The sequence below is a fragment of the Gigantopelta aegis genome, chromosome 15 (assembly GCF_016097555.1).
Source record: "Gigantopelta aegis isolate Gae_Host chromosome 15, Gae_host_genome, whole genome shotgun sequence".
NCBI classification, from domain to species: domain Eukaryota; kingdom Metazoa; phylum Mollusca; class Gastropoda; order Neomphalida; family Peltospiridae; genus Gigantopelta; species Gigantopelta aegis.
The window spans coordinates 12,450,133-12,467,324 of record NC_054713.1 but is presented as its reverse complement, the minus strand read 5'-3'; the positions used below and the strand labels follow the sequence as shown (position 1 = coordinate 12,467,324).

At 37.7% G+C, this 17,192-nt stretch overlaps 1 protein-coding gene across 4 annotated transcripts in view; it reads right to left on the bottom strand.

The window, feature by feature from the left end:
* LOC121390090 (NAD kinase-like) overlaps positions 1-17,192 on the bottom strand; it is a 68,849-nt gene that overhangs the window by 36,202 nt on the left and 15,455 nt on the right. Inside the window, exon 1 of one of the 4 annotated variants that reach the window (XM_041521810.1) lies at positions 14,037-14,149. The exons of 2 other annotated variants lie outside the window; for them this stretch is intronic. In XM_041521810.1, the coding sequence (XP_041377744.1) occupies positions 14,037-14,056 (20 nt within the window). In that variant the 5' untranslated portion in view covers positions 14,057-14,149. Of the gene's footprint in view, positions 1-7,477; positions 7,831-14,036; positions 14,150-17,192 lie in introns of those variants that run through there. One more of the 4 variants, XM_041521809.1, reaches the window with a different exon arrangement.

The window sequence follows — 17,192 nt, the reverse complement described above, 5'->3', positions numbered from 1 at the left end:
CGATGTCTGTGCAGGAGGATAAGGCCACGGTAGGGTCGGTGGCAATGCAGTCGTGCTGCGGCAAGATGTCTCCGGACAGTTCGGGCGCTGATGAGTCGTCCCCTGGTTCCCACTTCAGTCCTGGCAGTGCTTGCGGCTGTCAAAAAACGATTGCGCAGGTGCCGCAACCGTATGTTCCGGTCCTGTCTATTGGTCGTTACGCGTGGTGTGCCCGAACGACGGCGGTCATTGACGGTCCCTGTCGTCTGATATCGGTTGAGGAGCCGATTAATGGTTGACGGGTGCACGTGGAACCGTTGTGCTACCCGCAATTGCGAGTTTCCGGCATTCAACAAGCCAATGGCTTGATTCCGATCGGCGTTGTTCAACCGAGGCATCGTGTAGGAGTGAGATACTCATTGCCACCCACGTGTTCTGAGTGTGCCCGGGTATCAGGAAATGCACGTGCAAAGTGTTATTTCGCCAAGTGGTTGCGTGTGCGCGATTTACCGGATAATGCGTTTTTAGCGTTGTTCCCCTTATGTTGGGAACAGGCCGGAAGTCAACCTTTACATGCTGCTGAAATAATGTGTACCACTGTACCATGTACATTGACGAATAGCGTCAACGAAGTCCAACCGGAACGTATATTATTTTGACAAAAGGAAATTGCGTTATTAATGGCGGCTAGTATACATGAATAGTACATGTCAGGTATCTATATCTCTTTTGTTTTTTTATTCGGGCATGATAACACACATGTGAACTGATTAAATATACAGAAGGAAGGAAACGGTCTATTTAACTACACACTCAACACATTTTATTTACGGTTATATTACGTCAGACATATGGTTATTAAGTATATAGATAAAAAAAAGAAGAAAAAAAAACCTCAGTAAAGGTTTTTCTTCTCATTAAATAAACAATTCGACTATAATTTACGGTCTACTGAGCACAGAATATTATATTATATACTTTGCTATTGTTTGTGATTTAGAAACAGGAAGAAGATAAGATTAAATTATACACAACCTGTGGCAATTTGGATCCGGGTAAAACTCACTATTGTGTGGAAAGTTTAAAGTAACAGACCCTAGTTTTTACACACTATACAGCCTAGTTTTGACCGTTAAAGCTGTTTTTAATAATTGAAATCATGCATTATTTAGTTTATTGCATAGATTAAAAAAGAAAGAAATGTTTTATTTAACGACGCACTCAACACATTTTATTTACGGTTATATGGTATCAGACATATGGTTAAGGACCACACAGAGTTTGAGAGGAAACCCGCTGTTACCACTACATGAGCTACTCTTTCCGATTAGCAGCAAGGGATCTTTTATTTGCGCTTCCCACAGGCAGGATAGCACAAACCATGGCCTTTGTTGAACCAGTTATGAATCACTGGTCGGTGCAAGTGGTTTACACCTACCCATTGAGCCTTGTGGAGCACTCACTCAGGGTTTGGAGTCGGTATCTGGATTACAATCCCATACCTCGACTGGGATCTGAACCCAGTACCTACCTGTCTGTAGACCGATGGCCTAACCACGACGCCACCAAGGCCGGTTTATTGCATAGATTACATCAGAAGTGTTTTTGGTCATCCTGGTGAGGAAACTCACAACGTTTTGCTATTACAGTAAAACCTCTCAAAACCGGACCCTCTGTAAACCAGAGTTTTTAATTGGTCCCGAGGGTGTCTGGTTTAGGAGTTTCATTGTAGTAGCCAGGGATCTTTTACATGCACCATCCCACAGACAGGAAAGCACATACCACAGCCTTTGAACAGTTGTGGTGCACTGGTTGGAATGAGAAAACCCCAATCAGGCCAATGGATCCACCGAAGTGGTTCGATCCTGCGACATAAGCTCCTCAAGCGAGCACTGAACCGATTGAACTAAAACCTGCCACCCATTTTAAAACACAATCATGTTGAAACAATAGGAAGACAGTGGATTAAATTCATTGTCGCTTATTTCTCGCTCCAGCCAGTGGACCACAACTGGTATATCAAAGGCCGTGGTATGTGCAATCCTGTGTATGGGGATGGTGCATGTAAAAGATCCCTTGCTACTAATGAAAAAATGTAGCGGGTTTCCTTTCTAAGACTATGTCAAAATTACCATATATGTCTGACAACCAATAGCCGATGATTAATAAATCAATGTGCTCTAGTGGTGTCGCTAAACAAATTTTGTTTTGTTTTTATTGTCGCTAATTTATCGATCCTTGAAGCAGACTAGAAATATCATTGTGAAGGATGTCGAAGCTGTAACTTGATCTTTAATTGTTATTGGCCAACCGCATCCAGTCATATGTAACGGTGATTACACATTTAACGGCTAACTTTAGCATGTGCATATATTGCACTCGCTATATTCGCAGTCAGGTAATCCGGCCGAAGACTGCGAGGTGGCAATAAACGAAACAATTAGTGGCGCCATATAATCGTTGATAACGGTCTGATCGTCCGGTTTTCAAAGGAACAATTTGCAGTAAATGAAGAGTTTGGGACTGAATTATCTGTCTGGTGTTCAGTTTAGAGAGGTTTCCGGTTTAGAGAGGTAAACTTTAGTGTTCAAAGATGCGTAAATTATTGGAAACCATTGGGAAAAAAAAGAAAGAAAGAAATGTTTTATTTAACGACGCACTCAACACATTGTATTTAACAACAAAAACATGCATTCATATTTTATTTACCTGTACATAGCAGATTACTTTGCTGTACGTGTTTGTAACATTTTGGGTCAATTAACATGTTGATAGTAAACAGTAGCACAAGGAAGAAGGAAATGTTTGATTTAAAGATGCACTCAACACATTTTATTTACAGTTATATGGCATCAGACACATACAGGGGTGAGAAATGGTGAACTGTAAAAAAGAGGAAATCTAGAGGGGTCTGGGAAATTCTTAAAATCCTAGGTTAAAATATACTCAACAATGAAACTTTAGCAAATATCTTTTACAACGTCTAAATTTGCCATGGTTGAATAAACTTAAAAAGAAAACCAGGTCCTCCTGTTGTGTTAAGGCAAAGGTTGATGAGTTTATGTTGTTTGTAAATGGTAAACATTTCAGATGTGAATACTAATTGATAAAAATAGGTTAATTTATAAATGTTATGCCATTTCTTTTAACATTAACTAAACTTTTGTTGTTGAGTATATGTGCCATCTGACAAATTTTGGAGGCAAAAATAATTAAAATGCGAGGAACTGTAATGTTTCATAAGAGGAAAACCGCAGATCCGAGGAGAATTCCCACCCCTGATATGGTTAAAGACCACACAGATATTGAGAGAGGAAACATACAGTCGCCACTTCATTTAGCTACACTTTTCGATTAGCAGCAAGGGTTCTTTTATATGCACCATCCCACAGACAGGGTAGTACATACCACAGCCTTTGATATACCAGTCATGGTGCACTGGCTGGAATGAGAAATAGCCTAAAGGGGCTCATAACTGAATATCACAAAAATGTATAGTCAAGACACATAGAGGTATGTATAACATTTAACCCTACCTTACCATCCTACTGTCCATATATACAGTGAAATCTCTCAATCCGGAATCCCCTCAAAATCAGAAGTTTTACAGAATCCCTTTTTAAAAACCAGGACTGAACTTAACTTCTCTAAACCGGATCCCTCTTAAAACCGGACATTTGTCTTGGTTACAAGGGTGTCCGGTTTAGAGGGGTTTCACTGAATAACATTTAACCCTACCTGAGCATCCCACTGTCCATATATAAGTTTAATCACTTTACCTTAAATAGTGATTAGCATAAAAACATTTAAATGTATTTAAAATACTACACACTTAATATTAATAAGATGGTAATAGTTTCTAGATCTTACCTTTGATTAACTTGAGAGTGAAATGTTAAGTGTTCTATTAATATGTATTGTAAACGACAAACAACCTACAGTCCATCCCATCCTTCTACCAAAATGTTTTTGTAAGTAATTTCAGTTTGGTTTGACGTAAGAAGAAAAGTAAAAGTGTTTTGGAAATACATGTAACCCCCCCCCCCCCCCCCCCTCCAAAGTACTATTTCTATGTGCAATTTATAAATCAATAGGCTCAGAAATAAATAACTTGTAGTAAATTGCATAATATGACAACAATACAAAAAAGCGTTCCCTGTCGGAAGGACTATAGATAAGATTTACCAGGGCTTCTAAACTTATTATAAAATCTACTAACTATGGGATCAGTAATTTTTCAAATTCACTAGCCACGATTACAAATTCACTAACCCTACTTTACTTTTAAGTTAATAAAATTTTATTAATAGTAATAATGTCACCTAATGAGTGAGATAGAGCTTAATAACACTACGATTGGTCGATGGGTGTGGGGGCAGGATATTCATATTTACAAAATAAGACTTAAATTAATGCAGTATTTCTCAAAAAAAATTCACTAGCCATCAGGCATGGCAATAGTAGTTATTTACTAGACCAACACTGAATATCGCGCCTCACTAGCCGTGGGATCGCGTGGGTCCACCATAATCTAGAAGCCCTGTGATTTACAATACATTTTCTACAACTCACCTACATTTCTATATTTATGTGTAATCATAACTTTATACTCTTCCTGGTAATTCTCTAGGGTGTATACTACCAAATCAAATTCCATAGACGACAATAGTAACATATGTGACTAAAACTCCTACCTGCAATGTATCAATCGACATAGACGCCACGGATATAAATACTACCACCCCTCACCCTTAAAGTGAATCACAAAAAAGTGAGTGTCAAGCTGCTCATTTCTGAGATAAAGGGTAGAGTCTATGACTACCCTAGTTCCGCACAAAATTTGAGTACTTTTTTTTACAGGTGCCCCATACATGTTTCAAGCACAAGGCTAATTGACACAGTGGTACTAGATGAAATAAAATTGCATACTTTTTTAGCCCAGATGAAACTAATTTTTTTTACAACCAACACACTCACATTTATAACCAATCACAGGACTTGTGGTGTTCACTTTTCTATTAAAAGTTATTTGGTTTAGTACTACCTATACTGATAACATACATTTTTCAAAAAGTGTCCAGCTATGTGTTTTTATGACAACCAGGATCTGGTGTATTCTGACATAAAGTGACAGCCTCACTGAAACTGTTGTTTCTACAGTGCAACCTAATATAATGTACACCTCATAAGGCATATATATTGTATACAGTTTTGTACAAATGCAATATGTCATATTAAACAACAAAATGTTTACTGTCAGTTGGGTGTGTGTACTCAGGTATATATGTAGAGACAACAAAGATAGTCAGAGTACCTCTACTCCTTTAAAGTATTCCATTAAAACACATGCACTTGACTGACCCCTAGATTAGGAGACCTGAACAGGTACATCAAAGAAATATCAGTATTAAAAAAATACACTGTCTGAGGAAAGAAACACAAACATGACTGTACCTGTATGAAGTAATAACTTATGTCCTGGACATTAGTGTTGGGAGGAAATCCTGTATGCAGGGTGTGGCCGTCTTCAAGTTACCAGGTGTGGGAATATCAAATCCACTGGCCATGCTGATTTTCATAATGAACCATCAAAACCATTAGGAGCCACCCATATTCCTGACTATATTTTATTTGTAGCCTACTGTAGTTGGAGCTTTTAATATTTGTGATATCTGGAATTATCATCCAGCTTTCACACATTTATTTTTGATTAATTACTGAAAAAAACTATTTTTAAATGACATAATTACCCGAACATCTATTTTATTGCATTATTTTCTAATCCAGATCAATACAGTATGTATATTGGATGTATTCCTACAATCAGTAATCAAGCATTTTATTTAGCTAGTAACATTGGGTAATACAACTTTAACAATAAAATAAATTATCAACTTACTCCAAGGCAGATAATTAAATCTAAAAAAAATTGGTTCTGAATCCAGTATAAACCTAAAATGGTCTTCATGAGAGCAAACTAAGTGATTATTAACAAAAATATTTGATCTGGAGATCTAAAGGTATGTTTAGCAAGCTTATTGTTATGTATAACTAAGAACAGAAGGCACAATAGTGACAACAAATTTAATTATGTCTTTGGTGAAGTTTTTCTTTAAATTTATTTAAAATTTTGCATAAAACTACAAATTTGTCTAAAATATAACTTAGCACCCTATAAATATGTCAAAATGACAATCAAAATCAAGTTCTTTACAAATTTGAGTTTTCAGAATTTCATACATGAAAAATTAACTACAGTATGTTAATGGAAACTAAAGACATTAACCCATTATTGACATATGTTATTTTTAATATAAAAATAAATTGGTATTAAACTCTTAATTCTGGTTGCCTATATATAACACCATATTTAAGAGCAGTTGTATATGGCAAGTCAAATACCATGTAAAAAGAAATTATTGAAATATTTACAGTATAAATTATAGGCCAAAACCAACTTTTCCTTATTGCTAACTTTGATTCAAACTCCATACAGAGCCATGTACAGTGATTAGTGTCAAGGTCAAGGTCATTGTGAACTTGTGTGGTCCAGTGACGGCTAATTAATCAACCAGTATAATTTAATTAAATAAAATCACAAAATCACAATATTTTTTATTATGCACTGAATACCAAATGAAATTCCATAGACGACAATAGTAACATATGTGGCTAAAACTCCTACCTGCAACGTATCAATCGACATAGACACCACGGATATAAATACTACCACCCCTCACCCTTAAAGTGAATCACAAAAAAGTGGGTGTCAAGCTGCTCATTTCTGAGATAACGGGTAGCGTCTATGACTACCCTAGTTCCGCACAAAATTTGAGTACTTTTTTTTACAGGTACCCCATACATGTTCCAAGCACAAGGCTACTTGACACAGTGGTACTAGATGAAATAAAATTGCATACTTTTTTAGCCCAGATGAAACTAATTTTTTTTACAACCAACACACTCACATTTATAACCAATCACAGGACTTGTGGTGTTCACTTCTCTATTAAAAGTTAGGTGCACCTCGAACTTTGACCCAGCCGGAAGTTATTTGGTTTAGTACTACCTCTAGCAATATGTTATATTATTATGTACATTGTCATGTAATTATGTAAACCAATCACAATAAACATTAAAGTTTCTTTTGTTTAACAACACCACTGGAGCACATTGATTAATTAATCATCGGCTATTAACTGGATGTCAAACATTTGGTAATTCTCATTCGTAGTCATCAGAGGAAACACGCTACATTTTTCCTAATGCAGAAAGGGATCTTTTATATTCACTTTCCTCCCACAGACAGAAAAGCACATACATGTACCACAGTCTTTGTCCAGTTGTGGTGCACTAGTTGGTATGAGAAAAATCCACATCCGCTGAATAGATCCACCAAGGTGGTTCGATTCTGCTACACAACCACTCAACCGACTGAGCTAAATCACGCCTACCCCCCCCCCCCCACACTCACAATAACTTATTTCCTAAATCTTACCTGTGAGTAATCTGGTTACAATCCGATATATTACTGTTCACATACATCAGAAATGTTTAAAACATATAAGACTGTTTCAAACACTCATATAACATACAAAGTATATTTTCTCCTCTTTACACAATGTGTCAATCCATCAAGGAAGTAAAACGATAAAAAAGAAAAGAAAAAAAAAAAAAAAAAAAAAAAAAAAACTGAGAGAGAAACCGGACTTCTGCTGTTGACATAATGAACAAACACACTATGCAGACAGATAAAGTGAAATAGGATTTACAGATTTTAATTAGAAAGCAGCATTATCACTTGGAACCAATTACTGTGTGTGTGTGTGTGTGTGTGTGTGTGTGTGTGTGTGTATATCTTTATCCTATAACTTACCCATGATGGTTGCATAGTACCAAAGAAGAGAGTTCCGTGTCAAAGTTCGAGGTGCAATGTCAAATATTTACGGAGTAAAAGCAGCTGTGGGTGTGATTGGTAGTAATATGTGACAGTGATTATTTGTGCAAATACAGTGAATCTCCTCTAAACCGGACACCCTCTGGACCAAGAAAAAAGTCCTGTTTTAAGAGGTATCCAGTTTAAGAGAGGTTCTCTTATGTACTGATAGTTAAAAAGGGCCCATAAGAAACGTCAGGTTTTGAGGAGATTCCAGTTTACAGAGAGTCCGGTTTTGAGGAGATTAAAGTTTACAGAGGGTCCGGTTTTGAGGAGATTCCAGTTTACAAAGGGTCCGGTTTTAAGGAGATTCCAGTTTACAGAGGGTCCGGTTTTGAGGAGATTCCAGTTTACAGAGGGTCCGGTTTTGAGGAGATTCCAGTTTACAGAGGGTCCGGTTTTGAGGAGATTCCAGTTTACAGAGGGTCCGGTTTTGAGAAGATTCCAGTTTACAGATGGTCCAGTTTTGAGGATATTCCAGTTTATAGAGGGTCCGGTTTTGAGGAGATTCCAGTTTACAGAGTGTCCAGTTTTGAGGAGATTCCAGTTTACAGAGGGTCCAGTTTTGAGGAGATTCTAGTTTACAGAGGGTCCGGTTTTGAGAGGGTCCGGTTTTGAGGAGATTCCAGTTTACAGATGGTCCGGTTTTGAGAAGATTTCAGTGTACAGAGGGTCCGGTTTTGAGAAGATTTCAGTTTACAGAGGGTCCGGTTTTGAGAAGATTTCAGTGTACAGAGGGTCCGGTTTTGAGAAGATTTCAGTTTACAGAGGGTCCGGTTTTGAGAAGATTTCAGTTTACAGAGGGTCCGGTTTTGAGAAGATTTCAGTTTACAGAGGGTCCGGTTTTGAGAAGATTTCAGTTTACAGAGGGTCTGGTTTTGAGAAGATTCCAGTTTACAGTGTCCGGTTTTGAGAGATTTTAGTTTACAGAGGGTCTGGTTTTGAGGAGATTCCAGTTTACAGAGTGTCCGGTTTTGAGGAGATTCCAGTTTATAGAGGGTCCAGTTTTGAGGAGATTCTAGTTTACAGATGGTCTAGTTTTGAGGAGATTCCAGTTTACAGAGGGTCCGGTTTTGAGGAGATTCCAGTTTACAGAGGTTCCGCTTTTGAGAGGTTCCGCTGTACTATTATCCATTGACAATAAATAAATACACTTTTATTTGTTATATAGTTGTTATGCAGTATATACCTGAGGTTGAAACTATAATGCGGGGTACCCCCAAAAATGGAACTGCAGTTTTCAGCAAAAATGACGGTTGCTATTAAAAACATTAATTAAATCTCTTAAATGGTATGTACCCCCCATTTTCTTGCAGGTAGATTAGATGTGAGGTGCCACACTTTTAATTGCTGTACTTCCTGGGTGTGTCGACCGGCCTCGGTCTACAGGCTGGTAGGTAATGGGTTCGGATCCCAGTCGAGGCATGGAATTTTTAATCCAGATACCGACTCCAAACCCTGAGTGAGTGCTCCGTAAGGCTCAGTGGGTAGGTGTAAACCACTTGCACTGACCAGTGATCCATGACTGGTTCAACAAAGGCCATGGTTTGTGCTATTCTGCCTGTGGGAAGCGCAAATAGAAGATCCCTTGCTGCTAATCGGAACGAGTAGCCCATGTAGTGGCGACAGCGGGTTTCCCCTCAAAATCTGTGTGGTCCTTAACCATATGTCTGACGCCATATAACCGTAAATAAACAAAAATGTGTTAAGTGCGTCGTTAAATAAAACATTTCTTTCTTTCCTGGGTGTGTCGATACGCTGCTTGTATCAGTTTTATTAGTAAACGTTAACATTATTGGCAATAGGAATTGATTTGGTCTATTAGAACCTGACATGCATGTGATAAACACATGTAATAATCAAGCCAACAAGATCTGTATAACTGAGCATAACGTTTTCAAATATTTAGTTCAAATACGTGATGTCAAACTAATTTGTGCTAATCGTGATGACATTATATTACCAATGGCGTGGACTTTAGAACTGTGGTTTACTCAAAATGTTATTTTAGAAGTGTTATAGGATAAATAGAATTCGCTATTCATATTTTTTTCATATGTAAAATATCAACCTCGTCTAGTTAATCAGTATTTGTCTCGGCAAAGCCTCAACAAATACTGTTTAACAGACTCAGTTGATATTTTCCATATTAAAAAATACTTGTTATTAATATATATATATATATATACATACATACATACATACATACATACATACATACATACATACATATACATACATACATACATGTATATACACACATACACATACACATACACACACACATATATATATATATATAAATATATATATATATATATATATATATATATATATATATATATATATATATATATATACCATGAACAGTAATATATCGGATTGCAAGCAGATTACTCACAGGTAAGATTTAGAAAATAATCACTGCACCACAACTGGACAAATACTGTGGTATGTGCTTTCCTGTCTGTGGGAGGAAAATGAATATAAAAGATCCCTTGCTGCATTAGAAAAAATGTAGTGTGTTTCCTCTGATGACTACGAGTCAGAATTACCAAATGTTTGACATCCAGTTAATAGCCGATGATTAATTAATCAATGTGCTCCGGTAGTGTTGTTAAACAAAAGAAACTTTAACGTTTATTGTGACTGGTTTACATAATTACATGACAATGTACATAATAATGTAACATTATATTGCAAGTGAATTACCAGGAACAGTATAAATTTACGATTACACATAAATATAGAAATGTGGGTGAGTTGTAGAAAATGTATTGTAAATCACAGAGCTTCTAGATTATGGTGGACCCACTCCCACAGCTAGTGATGCGCGATATTCATTGTTGATATATATATGTTTGGTATAATAGGGACAGAATTCAGTTTAATCACATGAGATGCTTGGGTAATAGGATCAACCCATCTCAGTGGACCCATTGGTTTTTCTCCCCATTAATAATAATCTACAGTCCAGGACCAAAATTCACAAAAAGGTGTAAATTTATGTCTACGACTAGCACTTACGTCTGCCGTAGATTTACGTTTACGTGCAAGAAGCACCTTATTCTCAAAGACGGTCGTAAATGTAAACGTAACTTAGTTGAATGTAAATCCACGATTTAACACTTTCACTGGAGAAATTAAAAAAAACCCATTAGAAACGATGTCTACTGGGTAAATAACAAATGCGCAAAATGCAATTTCGTTTGTCTTCTGCTAACAATAACATCGCGAATGGCGAACTATGACATTTTGGTATTGGTGAGGATCTGTGTTTTGGTATGAACTTGAGGATATTTCTTAAAAAGGAAAAGATAACTCAGGAGAAATTGGCCGAGTCGAAAACATCCGTTCGATCACCAACAAAAATATGTTAAATCCGTGGGCATATCGCAAACTGCTTCAATTATTGCACTTTCGTAAATACGATTGCTTGATTTATTATATGTACACAACTTACGTGCAGCGTTAGTTGTAACTGGAGGCACTCTTATATTTACGTCCAACTTTACACGTAACTTACGTTTTCGTTGTTTCGTGAATAGCTCTTCAGTCATACATTTATGTTTACGTGTAAAACTAGGCTTACGATGTTTTGTGAATATGGGTCCTGGCATTTAGAATGTGGCATATCAGTTTTTAATCTGCTATACAGAGATTATTATACGAGCTTGTCTTCTAGATTATGGTAGCCCCACTCCCATGGCTTGTGATATTCATTGCTGGGCTAGTAAATAACTACTATTGCCATGCCCGACGGCTAGTGAATTTTGTTTCTGTCAAATGTTGCAGTTAAGTCTATTTTGTAAATATGAATACTCTTCCCCCATCTCAAGCCTCCAATGTTAAGAGTTTTTAAGCTCTATCTCCCTATTTACACAATGTAGGTGACATATCTAATTATTACTATTATTTAGTAAAATTGTATTAACTTATAGTAAAGTAGGGCTAGTGAATTTTTAATTGTGGCTAGTAATTTTTTTTAATCATAGATCTCATGGCTAGTGGATTTTATGAAAATTCTACAAGCCCTGGAGCTTGTGTATTGTACTGATTTTACGAAACGAGTGTCACGATTTTTGTATTGCCCAGGCGAGAGCAAGGGTAATACATGAACCCTGACACGAGTTTAGTAAAATCAGTACGAATCACATGCGAGTGTAATAATTTCTTTATTATCCCAACTAAAAGTCCCAACTAAAAATGTTTCAGCCACAACTAGAAGGAGACGACGAAATGACGTCATATTTCTAATGCACAGTCTGAGCTAGGACTGAAGAAGCAACATCGTGTTATCGGGGTTTCCCCAGAGCTGTTAGGCGTAGCGGCCCGACATGCCTTGGTCCGTAAAGTAAGCACTCTGACGTTGTGGAAGCGCCTTTAAATCAACCGCCGCTACGCCTTGATTTGAAGTACTTTAGAAAAACAATTATCACAAGTACGAGCGTGGCAGTCGACTACCTCTTGCAAACAACTTGTGTACCAGTATACCAAGCACACCTAATTACTATGACAGGTAAAACACTTTCTAACTACTTAACAATGGACACCAGAAAACCCCCCCAAAACCCCAACATGATTTGATGGATTGAAGGCAAACACTTAACTGTTTTCAACCCACTACCCCGACTTCTTTTGGCTTGATTTGTGTGTTATAATGATGCTATATATGTAAGTGCCTTAAAAAAATCCTGGGGAAAGACCTGGTTATTACACGTGTGCTTTGTGTGATTATTATTAACTTGGTTACGCTGCACCATATGGATAATAAATGTATAGGTTATCTGTACCTGACCCGTTTAAAGACTTTCAATTTCTTTAGTGGGCAGGACATAGCCCAGTGGTAAAGTGCTCGCCTGATGTGTCGTCGATCTAGGCTCGATCCCCGTCGGCGGACCCACTGGGCTATTTCTTGTTCTAGTCAGTGCACCACGACTGGTGTATCAAAGGCCATGGTATGTGCTATCCTGTCTGTGGGATGGTGCATATAAAAGATCCCTTGTTACTAATGGAAAAATATACCAGGTTTCTTCACTCTAAGACTGTATGTCAAAATTATCAAATGTTTGACATCCAATAGTCGATGTCACGATTAATGGCCCAAGTCACATTTGCCGTGGCGGCCGTGGGGTCTAAAATATCTACGGCCAATAGCAATTATAGGGCTGCCGCAGCATTCCCACGGTCACATCCTGTAGCAGTCACATATGTTAGGGTAGCCGCACGGCGTATTTTGAATCTGTGGTAACAGAAAACCTGCGGCTTCCGTACGGCCTTTGAAGTGATGATGCACGGTCGCCTTAGGGCGTCCCTGCGGCGGCCGCAGGGGGACCATACTTTTGAGACACAGCGGTGTGACGTAAAATTAACTTGTTACAATTATCGCGCATCTGTCGGAGTTGCATGAAAAGTGAAATCATAATAAAATGAAATAAAATAATGAAAACGCAATTTATGGGGGGGGTCCGCGTAATTCATAAGACCCTAGGGCAGCCGCACGGCAAACGCAAGGGCACCGTACGCCCGTCGTATGGTCGCCGTGAACCGATCTACGGCATGGCTACGGCGTGTCGAATTGCTACGGCGAACCTAGAAATGAAAAAAGGTTATAACTCCGTGCTATAATCCCATGGCGACCCCTACAGCCTGTAAAATATAGGGATACGCCTCAGGTATCTCTCGATTTCGGGGGCGTACGGCCGCCGTATCTTAGCTGTAGAGCAATTGTGACTTAGGCATAAGAAATCAATGTGCTTTAGTAGTGTCGGACACCCCCCACCCCCCAAAAAAATTAATAACACAAAACCCCCCAAAAACATTTAACTTTTTATTTATTTAATATGACAAAAAAAAAGATACAGTAACTAAACTTTGTTTTGTTTAACAACACCAGTAGAGCATATAAAAGATCCCTTCCTATTGATGGAAAAAATTAGATTTCCTCTCTATATAAGACTATATGTCAGAATTACCATATATGTTTGACATGCAACAGTTAATAGTTAACAAATCATATTGTGTTCCAATGGTTCCAAACTGTCATCAAACAAAACAAACTTTAACTTTGTTACAAAATTAAATAAATTAAACTTAAATTACAAAATGTTTCAACACTCACCTGTTTATAAATCTGATCATAATATCGGAGACAAAATTAGGTATACTATCTCACTGTAATTTGTAAACAGCAGTCGAAGAAAAAAGTGTGTGCAGTTTGTGGCCTTAAGCAATGAAAAGAAACACCCGAAGCAAAACTTAAACCTTTGAAGCAGCTATTGAAAGACCTAATCTTGCACATAATGCATTAAAACATGTAGGTAGACTCTATTAACACAGGCAATGCCTGTTACTGTGTTACTGATGCTTTCATATATGCAGCTGGGGCCACAATTCATGCAGCCTTGCTGTGCGATGCAAAAAAAACAAGACAAAAGAAAAAAAGAGAGAAAAAAGACTCACAGACGGTGCGATGTTGTTTAAAAGAGCTTAATTATGCAGCTTTGCGAATTAAGCCCATGGGCTTTGAACCTGTGTACATACATGTAGGAACATATTTATAGTTACTGTTTAGATACGTACATAGCCAGCCAGCTAATCTACTGGTAACAGATGTCGTAATCCCCAGCTAATTGTAGATATTGATTCTAAATTCAGATGTTGACCCAGTCACTTACCATGTACTTGTAAACATTGTGAATTAAATGATTTCATGGTTTAATGGTTGTGTATATGTAGAAACAGCAGGTAATTATAAGCAAATACATCTCTGATGATGCTTATAGCCAGATTAGTATTGTTGGTAGCCATGTGAAAAGTAACATGAATAAATAAATGATAGAAATGTTACTCAAGAAGGAAGGGAATGGTTTATTTAACGACGCACTCAACACATTTTATTTTACGGTTATATGGCATATGGTTAAGGACCACACAGATATTGAGAGAGGAAACCTGCTGTCGCCACTTCATGGGCTACTCTTTTTGATTAGCAGCAAGAGATTTTTATATGCACCATCCCACAGACAGGATAACACATACCATGGCCTTTGATATACTGGCTGGAGCGATGTTACTCAAGAGGGCAGGATGACATTTTGTTCAGTATCGCGTCGCGATTCGCTATATGCAAGTTTCAGAGAGCGCGGCACAATTTCAAAACATTAAACTGTAGTTGCTAATCAATTTTCAATTCAACAGAAATATCGGTAATCACAATTTTGAAAACAAATGGTTCCCTGTTACCTCAGAAGAGTCTGGCAGTAGTCAGAATCTGTGCCCATGACAGGTGTGCACTACAACAGCTTGCTGTGAATGTGCACGTTTAACTATTTGAACATGAACTTGATACATTAGCTGTTGTTGTTGTTTATACTTATTTCCGTGCTTATATCCAATTACGGTTCAAGCACACTGTCCTGGGCACACACACATACCTCAGCTATCTTTTTGACATCCCAACCAGGGCCTATATTTTTAAAGCAATCTTAGCCTACGACATCACTATGGCATGTGATATAGTGACGTCACAACCTATGATGGTTTTACGCTTTTGTAGCATTAAGATGTCTTTGAAAATATGGGCCCATGTGCCCCACGAGTGATACATCAAAGACTGTGGTATGTGCTGTGCTGTCTGTGGAAAAGTCAATATAAAAGATCATCTGCTGCTAATGGAAACATGTAGTGGGTTTTCTCTTAGAAGACATGAGGGCAAGACGTAGCCCAGTGGTAAAGCGCTCGCTTGATGTGCAGTCAGTCTAGGACTGATCCCCGTTGGTTGGCCCATGCATTGGGCTATTTCTCACTCTAGCCAGTGCACTAAGACTGATTGATCAAAGACCTTGGTTAGTGCTATATCCTGTTTGTGGGATGGTGCCTATAAAAATCCCTCAGTACTAATGTAAAATTTAGTGGGTTTTCCTCTCTAAGACAATATGTCAAAATTATCAAATGTTTCACATCCAATAGCTGATGATTAATAAACCAATGTGCTCTATTGGTGTCATTAAAAATTACCAAATGTTATACTGAGATATTAAATTAAAGATTGTGAGAAGGTACATATACATGTAAAAAAAAAAAATTGTTTTGTGTAACAACACCACTGGAGCACATTGATTATTAATTGTCGACTATTGGAAAGGAAAGGAAACGGTTTATTTAACGACGCACTCAGCACATTTTATTTATGGTTATATGGCATCAGAAATATGGTTAAGGTCCACACAGATATTGAGGGAGGAAACCCGCTGTCGCCACTATATGGGCTACTCTTTTCATTGACAGGATAGCACATACCACGGCCTTTGATGTACCAGTCGTGGTGCACTGGTTGGAGCAAGAAACAGCTCAATGGGGCCACTGACGGGGTCGACTATTGGATGTCAAACATATGGTAATGAGAACAAGAAATAGCCAAATGGGCTCACCAATGGAGATCGATCCGAGACCGACCGCACGTCATTCAATAGCCGATGATCAACAAATCAATGTGCTCTAATGGTGTCATTAAACAATACTTTATTACCGGGAAATATACAAGTTAAATGTTATAAGTTAACCCCCAAAATAATCTAACTGAAGGTCTAAGAAATTATGATTTAAATTGACAAACCCTAGGTTTTAAACACTATCAAATATTTTTCACTAATCAAATTAATTGAAATTGATAACTGAAATCAGACATGTACAAATACTTACATTTTATTGTTTAGATTATTCATTTCCGAACATGTGTTTCTGGTCTCCCTGTAGTTTGTGAAATGCATTTTTTTATAACTCTAAAAATGCACGTACATGTACATTTGTACCTCTGAGACGTAAAGGTTATGAAGATGAGCTCTACTATAAAAGATCCCTTGCTACTAATGGAAAAATGTAGCGGGTTTCCTCTCTATGACTGTGTCAAAATGACCATATGTTTGACATACAACAGCCGATAATGAATAAATCAATGTGCTCTAGTGGTGTCGTTAAACAAAGCAAACAAACTTTCCTTTTATAGCGGGCATTTCCCCATTTCCTTGTCACAGACTCTTGTTTCACTTTGCTGTAACTCTATGCAGCTACACGCATGTTACATGTTTTTAGATTAACCAAACTTAACATCCATTTACACGGGCTGAAACAAGGATCAGTGACATTAAGAAACAGCATTTAACAATCCTTTGCCGCTTTGGGCATCGGAAATAATAAAACAAAATTGACAGTTATTAACTCTAAGCCCTCGATCTCTAGCTATATAAAATTCTCACACGTTAATATATGGCTAGAT